Source organism: Manis javanica, chromosome 9 (genome assembly GCF_040802235.1).
Source record: "Manis javanica isolate MJ-LG chromosome 9, MJ_LKY, whole genome shotgun sequence".
Lineage (NCBI taxonomy): Eukaryota > Metazoa > Chordata > Mammalia > Pholidota > Manidae > Manis > Manis javanica.
The window spans coordinates 80580084-80598497 of NC_133164.1; the positions used below are offsets into that span (position 1 = coordinate 80580084).

At 39.6% G+C, this 18414-nt stretch overlaps 1 protein-coding gene across 1 annotated transcript in view; it reads right to left on the reverse strand.

Annotated features, from left to right (window-relative positions):
• Nucleotides 1-384: 384 nt before the first annotated feature.
• L3MBTL4 (L3MBTL histone methyl-lysine binding protein 4) overlaps nucleotides 385-18414 on the reverse strand; it is a 120352-nt gene continuing 102322 nt past the window's right edge. The window contains exons 8-9 of the mRNA XM_073213285.1: nucleotides 5067-5118; nucleotides 385-4156 (exon numbers count right to left, since the gene is read on the reverse strand). Coding sequence (XP_073069386.1) covers nucleotides 4119-4156; nucleotides 5067-5118 — 90 coding nt within the window. The 3' untranslated portion in view covers nucleotides 385-4118. The remainder of the gene's footprint in view (nucleotides 4157-5066; nucleotides 5119-18414) is intronic.

The window sequence follows — 18414 nt, forward strand, 5'->3', positions numbered from 1 at the left end:
AAAATCGATTGGAGGAGTCAGCCGCAGGGTGAGACCTGACAATGACCACTAGCTACAAAACAAGTCTCACAATGGAAGAAAAGTTACTTTCTATTAAACTGGAAAACTATTCAAGAGAAATATATACTTGGTTAAAATGAAATTATAGATATTAAATTGCTAAGAAACTTTAGTTTTATGGACTGAACATTTTTAAATTGTTGATCTAACTCTGCTTTTCTTTTTTTAGAATAAATACTGCAACCATGGAGTGAGAGAACCTGAAACAATTTACATTAGTATGAAAATACAGCTGCAGGGGTGAACAACAACATAATAAATCAAACCTCTCTGTGAGAAGAAGAAAAAGACATTAAAAACAAAACAAAACAAAAAAAACCCTGCTGTTAGGACCAGGTACAGTCCAAATTTATTCCTTGAATTCCAGTATTACATAACTGAAATGTATTTCAATGGAGCTGAACATCAAGTTACATAATTATAGCATCACTGCATTCCAGTATGCTTTTTCAATAAAGAACATAATGGGTCTGGGGTGACAGACAGAGAAGAAATTTAAAGCAGCATACTTTGCTTAAAATAGAAAACAATTTGTATTTTAAAAATCATTATGTATAAGATCACAAATTTTCAACATTTTGTCCCAAAGCTAAGCAATATAAAATGGTCTTTTAAGAAAATTTTCAATTTTTGTTTGTAACTTTTTCAAGGTAATTTTAGTTGTTTCCATTATTTATAAGAAGCTCGCTCAACAAATACTCAAGGTACATTAGAAAATAATTTCAAATTTATATACATCCTTTCCATTAAGAATAAAACAGTGGACATTCATTTTTGTTAAGAATAAAAATGGTGGACATTCAACTGCATCCTGTAAAAAACTTAGTAACAGTTGTCTGATTATGCAGCAATAATCACAAAACATATGGAATATAAATTCCAGGGAAATAGCATCTGCATTTATTGGTTTAAATTAAAACCATCAAAACTATTCATAATAGCCAAGAAATGGAAGCAACCTAAGTGTCCATCAGTAGATGAATGGATAAAGAAAATGTGGTACATATACACAGTAGAATATTATTCAGCCATAAGAAGAAAACAAATCCTACCATTTGCAACAACATGGATGAAGCTAGAAGGTACTATGCTCAGTGAAATAAGCCAGGCAGAGAAAGACAAGTATCAAATTATTTCACTCATATGTGGAGTATAAGAACAAAGAAAAAACTGAAGGAACAAAACAGCAGCAGGCTCACAGAACCCAAGAGTGGACTAACAGTTACCAAAGGGAAAGGGACTAGGGAGGATGGGTGGGAAGGAAGGGATATGGGGCAGTGGGGGGGGAAGAAAGGGGGCATTATGATTAGCATGTATAATGTTGGGGGGTGCACAGGGAGGGCTGTGCAACAAAGAGAAGACAAGTAGTGATTCTACAATAACTTACTACACTGATGGACAGTGACTGTAATGGGGTATGTGGGGGGAACGTGGTGATGGGGGGATCCTAGTAAACATAATGTTCCTCAAAAAAAAATTAAAAGCATCAAAGAATTAGCTGAATATTAAAAAGCTATTACCTAAAGCCTATTGGTGTTATTAACAGCCAAATTCAGGGCTTTTCATCTTCTGCAATGTACCTTCTCCTTTAAAACATGATTTCAATACAAAGTATGAATTCAATCATTAGAAAATTAAACCAATCTGGGACAAGCTTACAAATAAACTAAGCATCATCTCATTACAGAGTAAGTGTACAAATCAGAAGTCATTTTGCTTAAAACATTTTTAAAAGGCAAATAGATGAGGTAAGAGCTTCCGACTTTCTTGATGTACATATTTTAAAATCTTAGATGATACTGATGAAGTCTACAGAATAGCATGTAACATACTTTCAGTGATACTCTTAGAGGCCAGACAAGAGCAGGATACGGGGGATGGGGCAATGGGGATTTTACATTTGGCTGAATGCCTCCATTCTACACATTCCATGTAATCTGTTCTTTCTTGCAGTGTCGCGACCCTTCAAGGACCGAAGCAACACGCCCAAGATCTTGATTCTTCTCTAGGCTTTATTGTCTAATCTCTCACGGCGGTTACAGCAGTTGTCGGGCAGCTCCTTTTCCCTCCCGGTGGGCTCCCTTATATTCAGTCACCCAACCAATCCGGGACAGTATCATGCGTGACCTTTAAGCGGATAGGTGTCACGCGCCACGCTAAGCGGGCAGCACGGGTACGGAAGTCTGCTGGGCCAATCCCCAACAGGGAAGCAGGCGTCATCTTTAGGGCACTGTCCAGCTAGAGTGGGGCTCAGCCTCGGCCGCAGGCTGGGCCCCCACATCTCCCCCTTTATTGTTTTATAACCAAAGGGTTGTCGGGATCATGCCTGTCTTAGGTCGTCCGGAGTCTGCGGCATTCTTACCCGTCCTCAGGCAACAGACAGCTTAGGTCTGCGCCCTGTCTTAGGTTGATATGCGCAGCTCCCGATCTTACCCGTCCTTGACTACTGATCCAGCATATTAAGCCATACTCTAGGGGAGATGCCTTCCTCTAGCACTGCCATGGCCTGCAACAGGACCTTCCGTTCTCCCCGTTGCTGTTTTTGTAACAGACTTTCCTCCCAGGCAGGAGAGGCCCACAATTAGCAATATTCCTATGACACCTACACCTGACCAGGCTTTGGTGGCGTTTAACATCTTGCCTAATTGTCTGGACAAGTTGGCAGCTTTAGAATAATTATGAAAAGGAATACCAGTAATACACCCTCTTATACACAGCCCACAGACAAAACCTCCCCCAAGAGGTCCAATTGTTCTTGAAAAAGGTTCAGTGGCCTGGGACAGACCATTCAGCGTCTCTGCCATAGGAATGGTGATAGTCAGCGCGGCGGTGGCTGCAGCTGCAGCTCGGCTCCGCCGTCACCTGCTGTAGGATCCACGGCAGGAGCAGAAGCAGTGCGATCATCTTATACCTCCGCTCTGGGGTTTTCCACTCTGCATATCAGACGTTCAGGCACCCAAACGGGGTTCTGCTGGTCCTGTGGAAAAACACAAACCGAGCCTCGGGTCCAGATTATCACTGGGTCCGGGACTTTCCATGTTCCTTCCAACACATCCTTCCACAAAACTTTAGGCATGTGTTTTGGATTGGATTATTGGCCGTGCCACTCTGCTGCACTGCGGCCATTTTTGTCCAATGTTCTAAAATCTTCTCCTATTCCCCCTTTTTGTTTATATAAGGCATTCTTGAGGGTGAGGTGGGTGCATTCCACCATACCCTGACCCTGAGGGTTGTCTCTAGCTCCCTGCTGCTCTCATGACACAAAAGGATGTCATCCATATAATGATAGATTATCAGGGGAAACTGTTTCCTGACAGTTTGTAAGGCCTTCTTTACATACACATGGTGGGGCTATTAGCCATGCCCTGTGGCAATAAACCTTTGACAGTCTCTGGGGTGAAGCGGGATGGAGAAGAAACAGTCTTTGATACTTTTTCCTAATTACAAAAATAGGTGTGTTCCATGGCGAGGTAGAGGGCTGGAGGTGACCAGCTGCTATCTGTTCTTGTACTAAAGTGTGGGCTGCTTCCTTCTTTTCTTTGGTGAGGGGCCACTGAGGTACCCACACAGGCCTTTTTAGGCTGTTTTCCCTCAGTGGCCCCGAAGAAAAACCCAATCCTGGTCCTCCGTCCCCATCCTCTCTCTAAAGGGGGAAGTATCCTAGTTATAATTTAGATGGACTACGTCGCTAATTCCGCGAACCTTTTGATTTCGTCGCTACTCTGCGAACCTTTTGATTTCGTCACCACTCTGCGAACCTTTTGATTTCGTCGCTGCTCTGCGAACCTTCACTGGCGCCTCCTCATTCCATATATTATAATAAACAATGTCACAAACACTAACAGGACACACACACTACACATAAACACCCACCGCAACTGCCTGCTGTCTGCCCTGCCACGTATACTTTCAGTTTACTCGCCGATCCACTCACCCTCCTCGGTGCCCTCTCCCGGTCTGGCCAGCCGACCGAACGGCGTCCAGCGACGTTCCTGAAGAGTTACAAGCTCTACTTCATCGGCAGGCGCCAGGGTCAGCGGATCAGGTCGCGACGAGGTTTAGCGATTCCCGGGGTTCGGCACCACTTGTCGTGACCCTTCAAGGACCGAAGCAACACGCCCAAGATCTTGATTCTTCTCTAGGCTTTATTGTCTAATCTCTCACGGCGGTTACAGCAGTTGTCGGGCAGCTCCTTTTCCCTCCCGGTGGGCTCCCTTATATTCAGTCACCCAACCAATCTGGGACAGTATCATGCGTGACCTTTAAGCGGATAGGTGTCACGCGCCACTCTAAGCGGGCAGCACGAGCTGTGCACGGGTACGGAAGTCTGCTGGGCCAATCCCCAACAGGGAAGCAGGCGTCATCTTTAGGGCATTGTCCAGCTAGAGTGGGGCTCAGCCTCGGCCGTAGGCCGGGCCCCCACATTGCAGGATGTGGGGAGTGACAGTGTAGATAACAGAACGGCCAAAACCATCTGGTTCCAACATGGAGAAGTTGATCCAAACTTGACCCCCAAATACATCATACACTCATTAGTGCAGTAAAAGTCATGCCTTCCCACGCCATGACAGTTCCAATGAAAAGCAAATATAACCAAAAACTCCCCCTCCCAAAGTGAGGGTAAAGCAAGCCCAAACTCCAAGAAGATCTTTCCTGTTTCATTTGAAACCTATTTCTACTTAGTGAATATTCATCTCCCTTTACAGAAAAAAGGCTCCTTATTGTTTCCTCAAGGCAACCTCCTCTGGGTCTGCCCACACTCAACCCTCAGGCATGTACTCTCACTTTCTTTAAATTCTTATTCTACAAATAAATTTCTAAAGCTCAACTGTTTTTTGCTTCTGTTCTTGAGTTCTTTCTCAAGACCAAACCAAGAACCCATCTCTGGTAAGAATAGCATTCTTAGAGATTCAAATTAATAAGCCTAAAATAACTATCTAATCAAAATTTCACTTAAAAATTATTGCTCTTTGTAAACTAAAACAGTAAAGGGCAGTGATAATTACCGTGACTCAAAGAGGTTGCACCATCCCTGATCTTATCTTCTTCAGCTTGCTCCTAGAACACAGGAAGTGTAGTTTAGACCAATTTTTGGATAATGTTCAAAATAATGAAAATTAACTTTTCCATTTGCAGGAAACCAAGCCATGAAAAGCACTGTGAATGAAGGAGACAAAATATCGTGGTGCCCATGCCCGCTGGGTGGGTGTGCAAATGCCAGGAAGGGCACACCATCATCCATTCAGATGTGAAGGAATCCTTACTGTCTTAATTCTTTGTTGACTAAAATATGACAGAAAGTGAGCTTCAATATGGTTAATATTAAAGTTGACAAGGGTACCTTCATAACAGGACCCCAGGGGTCTGATGGTCCCAAGAAAGGCAGGCTCAAGCAAGAGGCATGTCCACGTCAGAGCCCTCCATCTTATTACTGCTTGCAGCCTACTGGCATCTTCTGTAGTTTACAAGGCTCAATAAAAATACCATTTTCTAATTTTAGCCAAACCAATCTTCACAGAATGGACAAATGACATCAAAGATTCCTGCGAAGGAACCACAAACTAAATACGATGAACAATACAGACAACCCACAAGAAGACAGCAGAGCTTTTCTCCATGGATCAGGCAGTACATCAGGCACATTCACAGCAACTCCTAAAGCAGACCATTTAACAAAGACTATGGCAATGACTTCTTTTCTCAAAGATATAATGTCAAAGAGCGTGTGTTAATGACCATCCAGAAATGTGTTTCATTTACATAATTTTGCAGCCATAAACAATGTAAGTCCCCTCTAAAATCTCATAATAATGGTACACTTAAAAATGAGGAAACAGTCTCCCAATTTTAAATATCTTCCAAACGAGAGTTTCAGTGGGCTCTGTATTCTCTATTGGAATACAAATATTCCATGTACGTATATTACTATACTTCTGATAAGTTCCCAAGAAAAACTGATTGTCATCAAAGAAGATGAAAATTCAGCAGCTGAAATATATGAAACCTTCACATAAATTAATGGGTGATTCTGAAAAATGAGTATCATGATTTAGTAGGTTTGGCCAGGAATCATTCTTCAGTTTATTCCTATATATCTTTGAATATCTTTTATCTTTTTCAGCTGTGAATGACTGCCCCAGTTTGCCCAGGACTGGCCTGGTCAGAGCACGGAAGTGCCACACCTCGGGGACGCCTCAGTTACAGACAAACCAGGATAGTTGGTCATCCCATTAACACCAAACCTAAAATCAGACTTCAGATAATGGCAATTCAAAGCTTGCCTCAAGCTTTCAAAAAAGAATCATGAATATTAATATTTTAATGAGCATAACTTAATTTGTAATTGTTAAACCCTATTAATTTCATTTTTATATTACACTTTTAAAGTTTCTTTTTTAGTCTATGGCTTTAAGGTACAAAATATAATTTTCATAGTTTTCAAATAAATAATGTATATATATATATGGAATGATTAAAGCTTTCACATATACGTGATTAAAGTTTCTTTATTGATGGAGTAAGCAAACTAACAAGTTCAAAGACGCATGCCGCAGGCTGCCTTTTGCTTCTATAGCCATACATAATTGATTGGGAGAGAGTCTTTGAGATGCTTTAACTTGGTATGTTTCTATACATATAATTTATTTTATTTCATATTAAAAATATATATAATATATATAATATACAACTAATACAGTGAAAGGTTTCCCATCTGTCCTCCCCCACCTGGCCTCCACCCAGTTTATACTGTTATTAGATTCTCATATATCCTTGCAAAGCTTTATATATATAAATACAAATAAACATAAATATATACTCTTATTTTCATGCTCTTGTGCATCACAGATAGCACATCCTCACACTGTTTTCTACCCTCTGTTCACTAACAAAGTCACTCAGAGATTTTTAACAGGTTATAAAGAGAATTCTCATTCTTTTCTCAGAGCTGCATAGTATTACAATGAATGTATATTTCATGGTTATTTCACTGGTCCTATGTTTATGGATGTTAGGTGGTTCCTGATCTTTTTCTAATCATATAATGCAATAGTGAAAAGTTAGCATGTATGTCATTTTCTTTTTCTTTTCCTTCCCTCCTCCCTCCCTCCCTCCCTCTCTTCCTTCCTTCCTTCCTCCCTCCTTCCCTCCCTCCCTCCCTCATCTCCTCCCTCCTTCCCTCCCTCCCTCCCTTCCTTCCCTCCTCCCTCCCTCCCTTCCTTCCTTCCTTCCCTCCTCCCTCCCTCCCTCCCTCTTCCTTTCTTCCTTTTTTCCCTCCTTCCTTCATTTCTTTATTATTAAGGTATCATTGACATACAATCTTATGAAGGTTTCACATGAGCAACAATGTGGTTATTACATTCACCCTTATCAAATCCCCCCACAAAACCCATTGCAGTCACTATCAATCAGCAAACTAAGATGATATAGAGTCACAACTTGTCTTCTCTGTGCTATACTGTCTTCCCTGTGACCCCCCTACATTATGTGTGCTAACCATAATGCCCCTAAATCCCCTTCTCCCTCCCTCACCACCCACCCTCCACTAGCCCCTCCGTTTGGTAACTGCTGGTTCCTTCTTGGAGTCTGTGAGTCTGCTGCTGTTTTGTTCCTTCAGTTTTGCTTTGTTGTTATACTCCATAAATGAGTGAAATCATTTAGTACTTGTCCTTCTCCACCTGGGTTATTTCACTGAGCAAAATACCCTTTAACTCCATCCATGTTGCTGCAAATGATAGGATTTGTTTTTTTTCTATGGCTGAATAATATTCCATTGTGTATATGTACCACATCTTCTTTACCCATTAATCTCTGACACTTTGATTACTTCCATATCTTGGCTATTGTAAATAGTGCTGTGATAAACATAGGGGTGCATATGTCTTTTTGAAACTCGGATCTTGTTTTCTTCGGGTACATTCCTATTCCAATTCTGTTGGAGTGGAATTCCTGGGTCAAGTGATATTTCTCTATTTTTAGTTTTTTGAGGAACCTCCATATTGCTTTCCACAATGGATGAACTAATTTACATTCCCACCAGCAGTGTAGGAGGGTTCCCCTTTCTCCACAACATCGCCAGCATATTTTGTTCCTTGTCTTTTGGATGGTGGTCATCCTAACTGGTGTAAGGCGATATCTCACTGTGGTTTTAATTTGCATTTCCCTGATAATTAGAGATGTGGAGTATCTTTTCATGCACCTGTTGGCCATCTGAATTTCTTTGGAGAAGTGTCTGTTCAGATCCTCTGCCCATTTTTTATTGGGTTATTTGTTTTTTGGGTGTTAAGGCATGTGAGTTCTTTATATATTTTGGATGTTAACCCCTTGTTGGATATGTCACTTACAAATATATTCTCCCATACTGTAGGATGCCTTCTTGTTATGCTGATGGTGTCCTTTACTACACAGAAGGTTTTTGGCTTGATTAGTCCCATTTGTTCATTTTTGCTTTTGTTTCCCTTGCCTAAGGAGAAGCATTTAGGAAAAAGTTGATCATGTTTATATTCAAGAGATTTTTGCCTATTTTCTTCTAAGAGTTTTATGGTTTCATGACTTACATTCAAGTCTTTGATCTATTTTGAGTTTACTTTTGTGTATGAGTTAGATAATAATACAATTTCTTTCTTTTACATGTAGCTGTCCAGTTTTGCCAACACCAGTTGTTGAAGAGGCTGTCATTTCCCCATTGTATATCCATGGCTCCTTTATCATATACTAATTGACCATATATGCTTCAGTTTATATCTGGGTCCTCTATTCTGTTCCATTGATCTATGGATCTGTTCTTGTGCCAGTACAAAATTGTCTTCATTACAGTGGTTTTGTAGTAGAGCTTGAAGTTGGGGAGCATAATCCCCCCTATTTTGTTCTTCCTTCTCAGGATTGCTTTGGCTTTTTGGGGTCTTTTGTGCTTCCATATGAATTTTAGGACTATTTGTTCCAGTTCATTGAAGAATGCTGTTGGTATTTTCATACGGATTGCACTGAATCTGCAGATTACTTTAGGCAGGATGCCCATTTTGACAATATTAATTCTTCCTATCCATCAGTACAGGATGTATCTCCATTTAGTGGTGTCTCCTTTATTTTCTCTCATGAGTGTCTTGTAGTTTTCATGGTATAGGTCTTTCACCTCCTTGGTTAGGTTTATTCCTAGGTATTTTATTCTTTTTGATGCAATTGTAAATGGAATTGTTTTCCTGATTTCTCTTTCTGCTAGTTCATCATTAGTATATAGGAATGCAACAGATTTTTGTGTATTAATTTCATATCCTGCAACTTTGTTATATTCAGTTATTAGTCTAGTAGGTTTTGGGTGGATTCTTTAGGGCTTTTTACATACAATATCATGTCATCTGCAAACAGGGACAGTTTAACTTCTTCCTTGCCAATCTGGATGCCTTTTATTTCTTTGTGTTGTCTGATTGCTGTGGCTAGGACCTCCAGTTCTATGTTGAATAGAAGCGGGCATCCTTGTCTTGTTCCCAATCTTAGAGGAAAAGCTTTCAGCTTTTCACTTCAAGTATGATGTTGACTGCGGGTTTGTCATATATGGCCTTTATTATGCTCAGGTACTTCCCCTCTATATCCATATTGTTGAGAGTTTTTATCATGAATAAAATGTTGAATTTTGTCAAATGCATTTTTAGGATCTACGGAGATGACCGTGTGATTTTTGTCCTCTTTGTTGATGCGGTGTATGATATGAATGGACTTTTGAATATCGTACCATCCTTACTTCCCTGGCATAAATCCTACTTGATCATGATGGATGATCTTTTTGATGTAGTTTTCAATTCAGTTTGCTAATATTTTGTTGAGGATTTTTGCATCTATGTTCATCAGGGATATTGGTCTGTAATTTTCTTTTTCTTTTGTGGTGTCTCTGCCTGGTTTTAGTATTAGAGTAATGCTGGCCTCGTAGAATGAGTTTGGAAGTATCCCCTCCTCTTCTACTTTTTGGAAAACTTTGAGAATGGGTACAAGGCCTTCACTAAATGTTTCATAAAATTCATCAGTGAAGCCATCTGGTCCAGGAGTTTGGTTCTTAGGTATTTTTGATTACCAATTCAATTTCCTTGCTGGTAATTGGTCTGTTCAGATTTTGTTTCTTCCTAGGTCAGTCTTGGAAGGTTGTATTTTTCTAGGAAGTTGTTCATTTCTTCTTGGTTATTCAATTTGTTAGCATATAATTTTTCATAGTATTCTCTAATAGTTCTTTGTATTCCATGGAGTCTGTAGTGATTTTTTCCTTTCTCATTTTTGATCCTGTTTTTGTGTGTAGATTCTCTTTTTTTCTTGATAAGCCTGCCTAGGGGTTTATCTATTTTGTTTATTTTCTCTAGGAACTAGCTCCTGATTTCACTGATTCTTCCTGCTGTTTTATTCTTCTCAAATTTATTTCTGCTCTGATCTTTATTATGTCCCTCCTTCCATAGACTTTGGGCCTCCTTATGTCATTTACATATGGTGAGGAAATATGTGGAATGATTTCTCAGAAGTGGGACTGATGGGTCAAAGGTGACATGTGTTTTCCTGCTGGTAAATAGTCACCAGGTCTTCCTTACGGAGCCTACCTCACCCAACAGTCTCCAGGCCTTGGATCAGGGCCTGTTCTCCTTGCCTTGCCAAAAGGGTGTGTTGTTATTAAATTATTGGACTTTACAAGATGATGAAAAATGATGAGGAAAAATGCTCTCACTATATTTGCATTTGCTTCATTATGAAGAAGTAGAACATCACTTTGTATATTTAAAAGCCATTTGTATTTCCTTTGCTGAGAAATCTCTCCTTAGATCTTTGACCCATTTTTCTGTTGTAATGATTACTCATTTTTTGATTTTAATAAATTAGGAAGATTAGTGCTTTGTCTATAATATGAGATGCATAATTTATTTTTTCCTAATTTATCACTTTTCTTTTTCACTTTTCTTATGGAACTTTTTAATATGCAGAGATTTTTGTTGTTTAAAAAGTGAAATTATCAAACTTTTCTTCATGGTTTCTAGATCTGAGTAACAGAAAATCCTTCTCCACGCTTAGATTATAAAAACTTTCCACATTATTTATGTCTATTATATTTACAGTTTCTTATATTTAAATCTTTGATAAATATGAATTTGTGCTGAACATGGTGTGAAGAACAGGCACAACACTTTTACCCAGGTGGCTATTCACCTGTCCCATGTTCTCTCACTGAAGAGTCCTCCTCTGCACCATAAATTCCCATGGGCATCTGCTCCTGTGTCTGGCTTTTCTCTTGTATTTATTTTGTTTCTGTCTATTTGAGTACCAATGCCATGTTTTAATATGCTTCCTGGGCTATATAGTGTTTTATACACAATAAGTGAGTTCTGTTTTTCTTTTAGAGTCCAACAGCTGATGGGTCAAATCCCTGCCCCACCTTTTTAGCTGTGTGATAACACAGGTGACTGAATGTCTATGAGCCTCAGGTTCCTAACCTGTTACACAGTTATAATCACCACTTTTTGGCCAGATTTTGTTCAAGATTAGAGATCTGTAGGCACTGTCTTATTACAGCCATGACACATGGTAGACTCTTAGTTATCTTGCCAGATTTCAAATTACCAAAAATCAAGCTTGCCTGCCTATTTGTGTTCACCAACCGAAGAAGCATCTCCAATGAACACAACCTCTGATAAAAGAATTCTGGGGGGAAAGAATCTCAAAACCCTAACTGAAGTAATCACCTATTTCAAAATCATTTGTTGAACAATTATTATACTCCTGGAACTGTGCTGGGTTTCAGGATGCAAATAAAATACAATGTCCCTATCTGCCATTTGACAGATGCTTGCTCTCGTTGACAGGATGATTGAGGACAAAATGAATTCCAGGCTTACTCTACCGTCCCCTCCTCCTTGTCATGCCCTCACCCTTCCTGGCCCACACCTCACTTGCCCATACTCCCTGCACCTCTCTGGCCTCACTTTGCCTTCTTTGGCAAAACACCTCTTCCATTCTCAGCCATCTGCTGCTCTTCCAGAGAATACACATTATACAGCCTGTTCCCCCCAGCGCTCCCCACCAGCCAGGTCACTCCCAATCGCACAAACAGGACAACCAGTGGGTCTGCACCTCCCTCTATCAAGTTTTGAACATGCTGATTGAAGCCCCACTGCACAGTTTCATCTGGATGCCCTATGAGCTCTTCAAACTCAGTAACTACCAGAGTTCATCGTTCATACTCTATTCCCTTCTTAGCCTCTGCTCCAAACTCCCTGAACTCTACAGTTTCTAACTTCCACACCCACTCCTCTACCAGCCAATCCCCTTGCATGGGCAGGATTCTCAGATGACCCCAACAAGCCTCATCCTTATGGAATCCCTCCACTGAATAGGGTGAACCTGTCGCTTGTTTCTAGACCACAGAAAATGGCAAAGGTGATGGGTTAGTCACTCCCTTGACTGCATTACAAATCCTGACTCCACCCAGCTGACTGGAGCAAGAGCCTTCTGCTGGCCCTGAGAGGGTGGGCTGCCATGCCATGAGACAGTCATACCACAAGGACCTGCAGGGCCTCCTGGAGCAAAAAATGGCCTCTACTTAGCAGAAGCATAAAAATAAGACTCTCCTGCAGCCACAAGGGACAGAATTCTGCCAACAACCACATGAGCTGGAAAGAGGACACAGAGCTGCAAAAGGAACCCAGCCAGGCCAACAAATTGACTTTATCCTTTGAGACTAAGCAGAGAATCCATTCAAGCTTGGATGTTTAACCTGTAGAAAATGTGAGGTAATAATAAATTGATGGTTTTAAGTGGCTAAGTTTGTGGTAATTTGTTATGCAGCAACAGAAAACTAAAATATGCCTATTTATCCTTTAACAATTAAGTCAGAAAGCTTTCTTTGATCCTACTTCCAATTCCCCACTTCCTCCATGCTAAACTGGGCAACCTTTTGAGGCTGGAAATATCCCTTACAAATCTCTATTACTCCATCTATCACACTGCACTACTGTCATCTGTCTTACTGGCTTTGCCTGTTTTGATTAGCTTACTAAAGGCAAAGTCTTTAGCCATCTTTCTTCCCCAAAACACAGCCTGACACCTACTCTAGCTCAATAAGTATTTGCTGAATGAAGGCATGAATGCAAGGTTCATGAAGAGTACTTCTCTGCCCTGGCAGATTTCACATCCAAAGTTACTGTGGATAAGTTTATACAATTAAAAAAGTAGATAACAAATACTATAACCCAGTGCTTCTTAAATTTTAACATGCATATGAATCACCTGGGAACCTTGTTAAAATACACACCTTGATTTAGTAGGAATGGGGTGGGGTCTGAGATTATTAGTTTCTAACAGGCCCCCAGCTGATACCACCACTGAAGCTCTGTGGACCACATGATAAGCCACATGGCCACATGGAGTGGGAGTGGGGAAGCAGTAACCCAATCCTATATACCTCTATTCTACTGCATGTGAAATGATGAGCTGAATCATGTCTAATTTTCTATGGTAGCTCTTTACCCCAATTTTATCCCTCTTTATCCACTCAATACATGGTAAATTTATATAACTCAAAACACCACCAGTCTCTTCTCATAAAGGTTCTAATGCAAAAGCTGAATTAGTAACAAGAAATAGTATTTGAGTTGATTATGTGAGCACAATAGCTAATGAAGCACTTTTATAATCACTGTATCATTCAAATATAAAAAGATTTATAATAAGCTGTCCGTCACTCAGTGGATTACGATGTTTGGTTCATACTTCTGTATTCGCTATTGAAAATCTGCCTAGAAAGAAGAAACATTATTTCTCACAAAAATAACATTATCTCTCACTTCAGAGTTAAATTGCCCCAGCCTATTATGTACATATGTTTTTCATATGAAGGTTATAGATACGTATAGACAAATGAAAGATCATAATTTTGTATTTCAGAATAAATTTACATTTTTATTATTATGTAATGATCTTATTTTTTTAAACAATTTTACAAACAAAAGAGGACTTAATATCATACACTAAAGCAAAAAAAATGCTGATTTTGAGGTCAGGTGACCTATCCAATACCCAGTACCACCCATAAATACCTATGTACCTGAGAACAAATGAGGTATATTCTCTGGACCTGATTTCTCTTGCCAATAAAAATAAAGGATTGGACTAAATGTTCTCCAAAGCTCCTTCTGGCTTCAACATTCTTTGCTTCTTTCTGGGCTATTATTTCATAAAGGCAATAAATCCACACTGCTATTAATGAACAGAATTAATTTTTTAAAAACAAAAAGAAAAATTAACACTTCTCTTTATCCTTTCAGACAGAACCCTTGAGGAAATCAATATGAATTGAGGGGAAAAAAAATCACTGCAATTTCTCAGGTTTCAAACTTCAGTTCTAATTACTAAAAATAAATTAGGGGAAAAAATCACAGTGCTCTGAAAAAGGGGAGATAATGGTTTAAGGAACATAAATAAGTCTCTGCTATGGTACATTTTCATTTGTCAGTTTAAAATCCATCGTATTGGCAGAGAAGATTTTTGCGGTGGGAAAATAACCAAAAGGCTTCATGTTCTCTCTCTCCTAATGGCCCTGGATGCATCATATACTTTTACTACAAGTTATAGTGATGTTTCTAATTAATCAATGTCTACATTTCCCTGTTTATGAATTCCAATCAAGGAAGTACAACAAAGGAGTGTCATCCACAAATCTGTGTTTGGCAGTTTCAAGTCATGGTCTTAGAACTGGCAGGCGCTGCCCCTCACGCTCCTTCACTGCCAGACCTCCTCCTTGGGCGCTCAGGACTTCCGAGCACCCTACTGCTCCTCTTCATAACAAGAGAGGGTGTGATGCTTCCCAGTTTCATGGACTACAGAAAAGACTGAAATCCTACTTATTGACTCTGGTAACAGACAACTTTTAATTTCACCTGCTGTGTCATGTCCATGTTTCAGATTTTCTTTTGCTCTGATCCAAAGTGAGATGCAAACTGAAGATAAATGAAATTAATCTTTCAGATAAAAATACAGGAAAGGATTACTTTCCATTGATGTATTGTAATTCTGATGCAGACAGACAGAAGGAAATGTTCTCTTTTTGTTCAAATAATAATATAGCCAGAGTCTCTGAAATCTCTCTATATATACAGAAATCAACATATGATTATACTTACAATTCTATGTAAATCTACATATAATTATGTTTTTTACTGCCTGTTGCTTTGGTATTTGGGGAGTGTGGCTTCAGGGAGGAAGCTGTGTTCCTGGCCTGGGGCAAATAAACTGTTGGATTCCCCTGAGGAAGGCGCCGCCCCAAATCACTCACCAAAGACGTTTCTTGATGCAACAAGCAAGAGGAATTTATTCGGAAGCCAACTAGTTGGGGTCCAAGTCAGCCCGTCGCAGCGGGTCTCAACGAGGACCCAGAGCACACAAAGCCAGAAGGTTTTATAGCATTTTCAAAAGGGGTAAAATTTTCCATAATTACAATATAGGGTTTTTTTCTATAGGCTCATAAATCTTTTGCTGGCGCCACATCCTGGGGTCTGGTTAGATGAGATCACCTTCGGAATGTCTAGGGTGGTTCTAGCAAGATAAGCTAGGCATGTATGATTAACTGATTTACGGTTGGCTAACTAAAGGTCACTACAATTGACACAGGCTAACTAACTTGTTTTTCAAGATTCTAATGATTTTCCTTCTTCTGGGTTAGGGGGTGGTATTTAGGCCTTAAGATGGCTGTACTTATGCTAACTTTTGATTCTTCAGATCCTACATTTCCCCACTTCTCTTTTTGGGGCATTCCAATCATGGAATGTTTGTATCTTCTTGTGAGGTGAGTGAGTGGTATTGTTGCCTCAACATTAGTACATGAACGGCACTCACTCTTTCTCTAACAAAAGTTATTAACCGGTTTAATATGCAGGGTCTTAAAGTTAGGAGCAACACAAGGATGAGTAGGGGCCCAGCCAGAGTGGATATCAGGGTTGTAAACTACGGGGACCTAGTGAACCAGGATTCAAATAGCCCTTGGCCGGCTTCTCGTTCTTTTTTTCTCTGGTCTAGCCCTTCTCTAAATTTAGACATTGAGTCTCTTACTACTCTAGTATGGTCTGCATAGAAGCAGCACTCTTCTTTTATAGCTGCACACAATCTACCTTCTTTTAGAAATAGTAAATCTAACCTTCGTCTATTTTGCAGCACTACTTCAGAGAGAGAGGTTAGGGACTTTTCAAGTTTAGAAATAGACTGTTCTATAGTTCTCAAATCTTCATCGATAGCTATTCTTAGTCCTTCGTAATGTTGGTTTCCTTGTATAATTGCAGCTGCCCCTGGTCCTACTCCGGCTGCGACTCTTACTCTTAGTAATACAGCTAGAGTGAGTGAGACTGGCTCTCTTTTATACTTTAGTTTAGGTTCTAATTCTGCCACGAATGATAAGTCATTATAATACATTAGTCTGGGTACTAACTGGACTATGATACAGAAATCACGGGAGGAGTTGAAGGCAGAAGTAGAGACACATGGGGTCACTCTAGTGTTACAAGCTCACTATCTCTTGGGAGGAGGGATTAAATACCTGTTTTTACCAGGGAAGGCTATGGGTATGGTCTCATTCTTTCTTCTACAGATAGAGACTCTAGCTGCTGCTAGGGAAAAGGGGCGATGACCGCTCTGGCTGCTTCGTGCTGAGAAGGGGGCGCAGTAAAGGGTGCAGCTAGGTCTCCATCACTGGTCAGTTGAGAGGGCTTCAGAAGGCTGGCGCTTCTATTCTGGGTTTCATTTTTATTACTATTTGCAGTTTTGTGGCTTCTAGGCAAGATAAAACAAATTGTGTTATTAGGTTATGTAGCAACATCTGGAGTTGGATTTTTTATTCTGGAAGGAGGCTGCATTATTGAAACAGTACTTCTCTCTAAAATCACTCTCATTTTTACTAGAAGTAACTGGGTTAAGAAAATAATTAACAGCTGGCTTGATTATTTGCACAGGTGCAGCAAGAAGAGCAATTGATTTCACAGGCTCTTTTAAATATGCTTTGCTGGAACTTTTTGTAAGGAATTTCAGATTGAACTTTTAAAGGCCTCGAGGCCAGACAGCCAAGCCAGACTTGCCATCAGGCTTTGCCTGCAGTACCTGTAGATTTGGATGAATTTCTCTCTTCTTGAGGTCTCTGCACCTGCCAGGAAGTGACCTTCTTTACTCACCTGGTAAGGCTGCTGGGAACTCTGTAAGCAAGGTACCAGGCCAGTTCTTCCAAGGGGCTTTGTTGGCTTTATAAAGTCAATCTTAGTTCTTTAAAGTTGTTCACATCTGAGTCTATGCACATGTTTCTCAGGTACGACATTCTAGTCAAAGCTCTGGTAGTATAACTAGTGTTCTTAAGTAGTCTTCTCACAAGGAAAGCAGATTCTTATTGAACTCGTGCAAATAAACATACTGCCATGGAATATAAAAACAGTCACTGAAAGTTTTTAAACTCTGGAGGGATCAAGTAGAGAGAAGGATGTTTCAATTCTGCTCATAAAGATAGTCATTTACTAAACTGTTGTCAGTTTAAGAGAACAAGGTTAAAACATTTTACCAGCAACATTTGAAACAAAAAGACACAAAATCATTTTTTTTAGTTTATGTAATCTTATGTAACTAATACCTGTTCTGCTGAAATCTAGTTCTTTACCAGTTTAGGGATAATACTATAAATGACAAAAGACTTACAAATGACAGTGGTTAAAGATCTGATGAGAGCTTACTGTAAAACAGTTGACATAAGGAAATTCTGATATTTCTGTAATACAAAACATTCAGTAACAAAGTTTAGCATCATTCTCTTTGACAGTGCTTTCCTGGTAAATAAATATATATATATATCAGATAAATAAGCCAAATTAGTCAAATACTTTCTCTAGTGAGAAAAAATTCTTCTGACATGTTCCAGGGGCCCTCTGGAAAATATCAGAGTTAACTAGAGGTAAAAGCACCTTTTTGCATTTAATTTTTTTAGAACTATCATTACACATTTATTGTCTATATACTCAGCACAGTAAACGAGATATCTTAAAAAGTGGGGCAGCAGGGGAGACTGCTGCTGTCAATTTTTAAAGACAACATACAGAAAGTCAAACTAATTCTGGGTTACTAAGCATTCTTGAGAGAATGGTAGCAGATGGTAGATTCTTCTGCTTTCATCTTCAGGAGGGGAAAAAAGCTACAATAAGAATTCATATTTAGCTGAAAGAACTGTCTAAACTCAAGGCAGAGTATAATATCACCAGGCATACAAAAGACCTGTTAGAGATACATACAAAGAATGAATATGGCTATAGTCAAATTCAACTTAAAAGTTTAAGCAGAATCTCAAATTTAAATGTCTCTTTCTTTCAC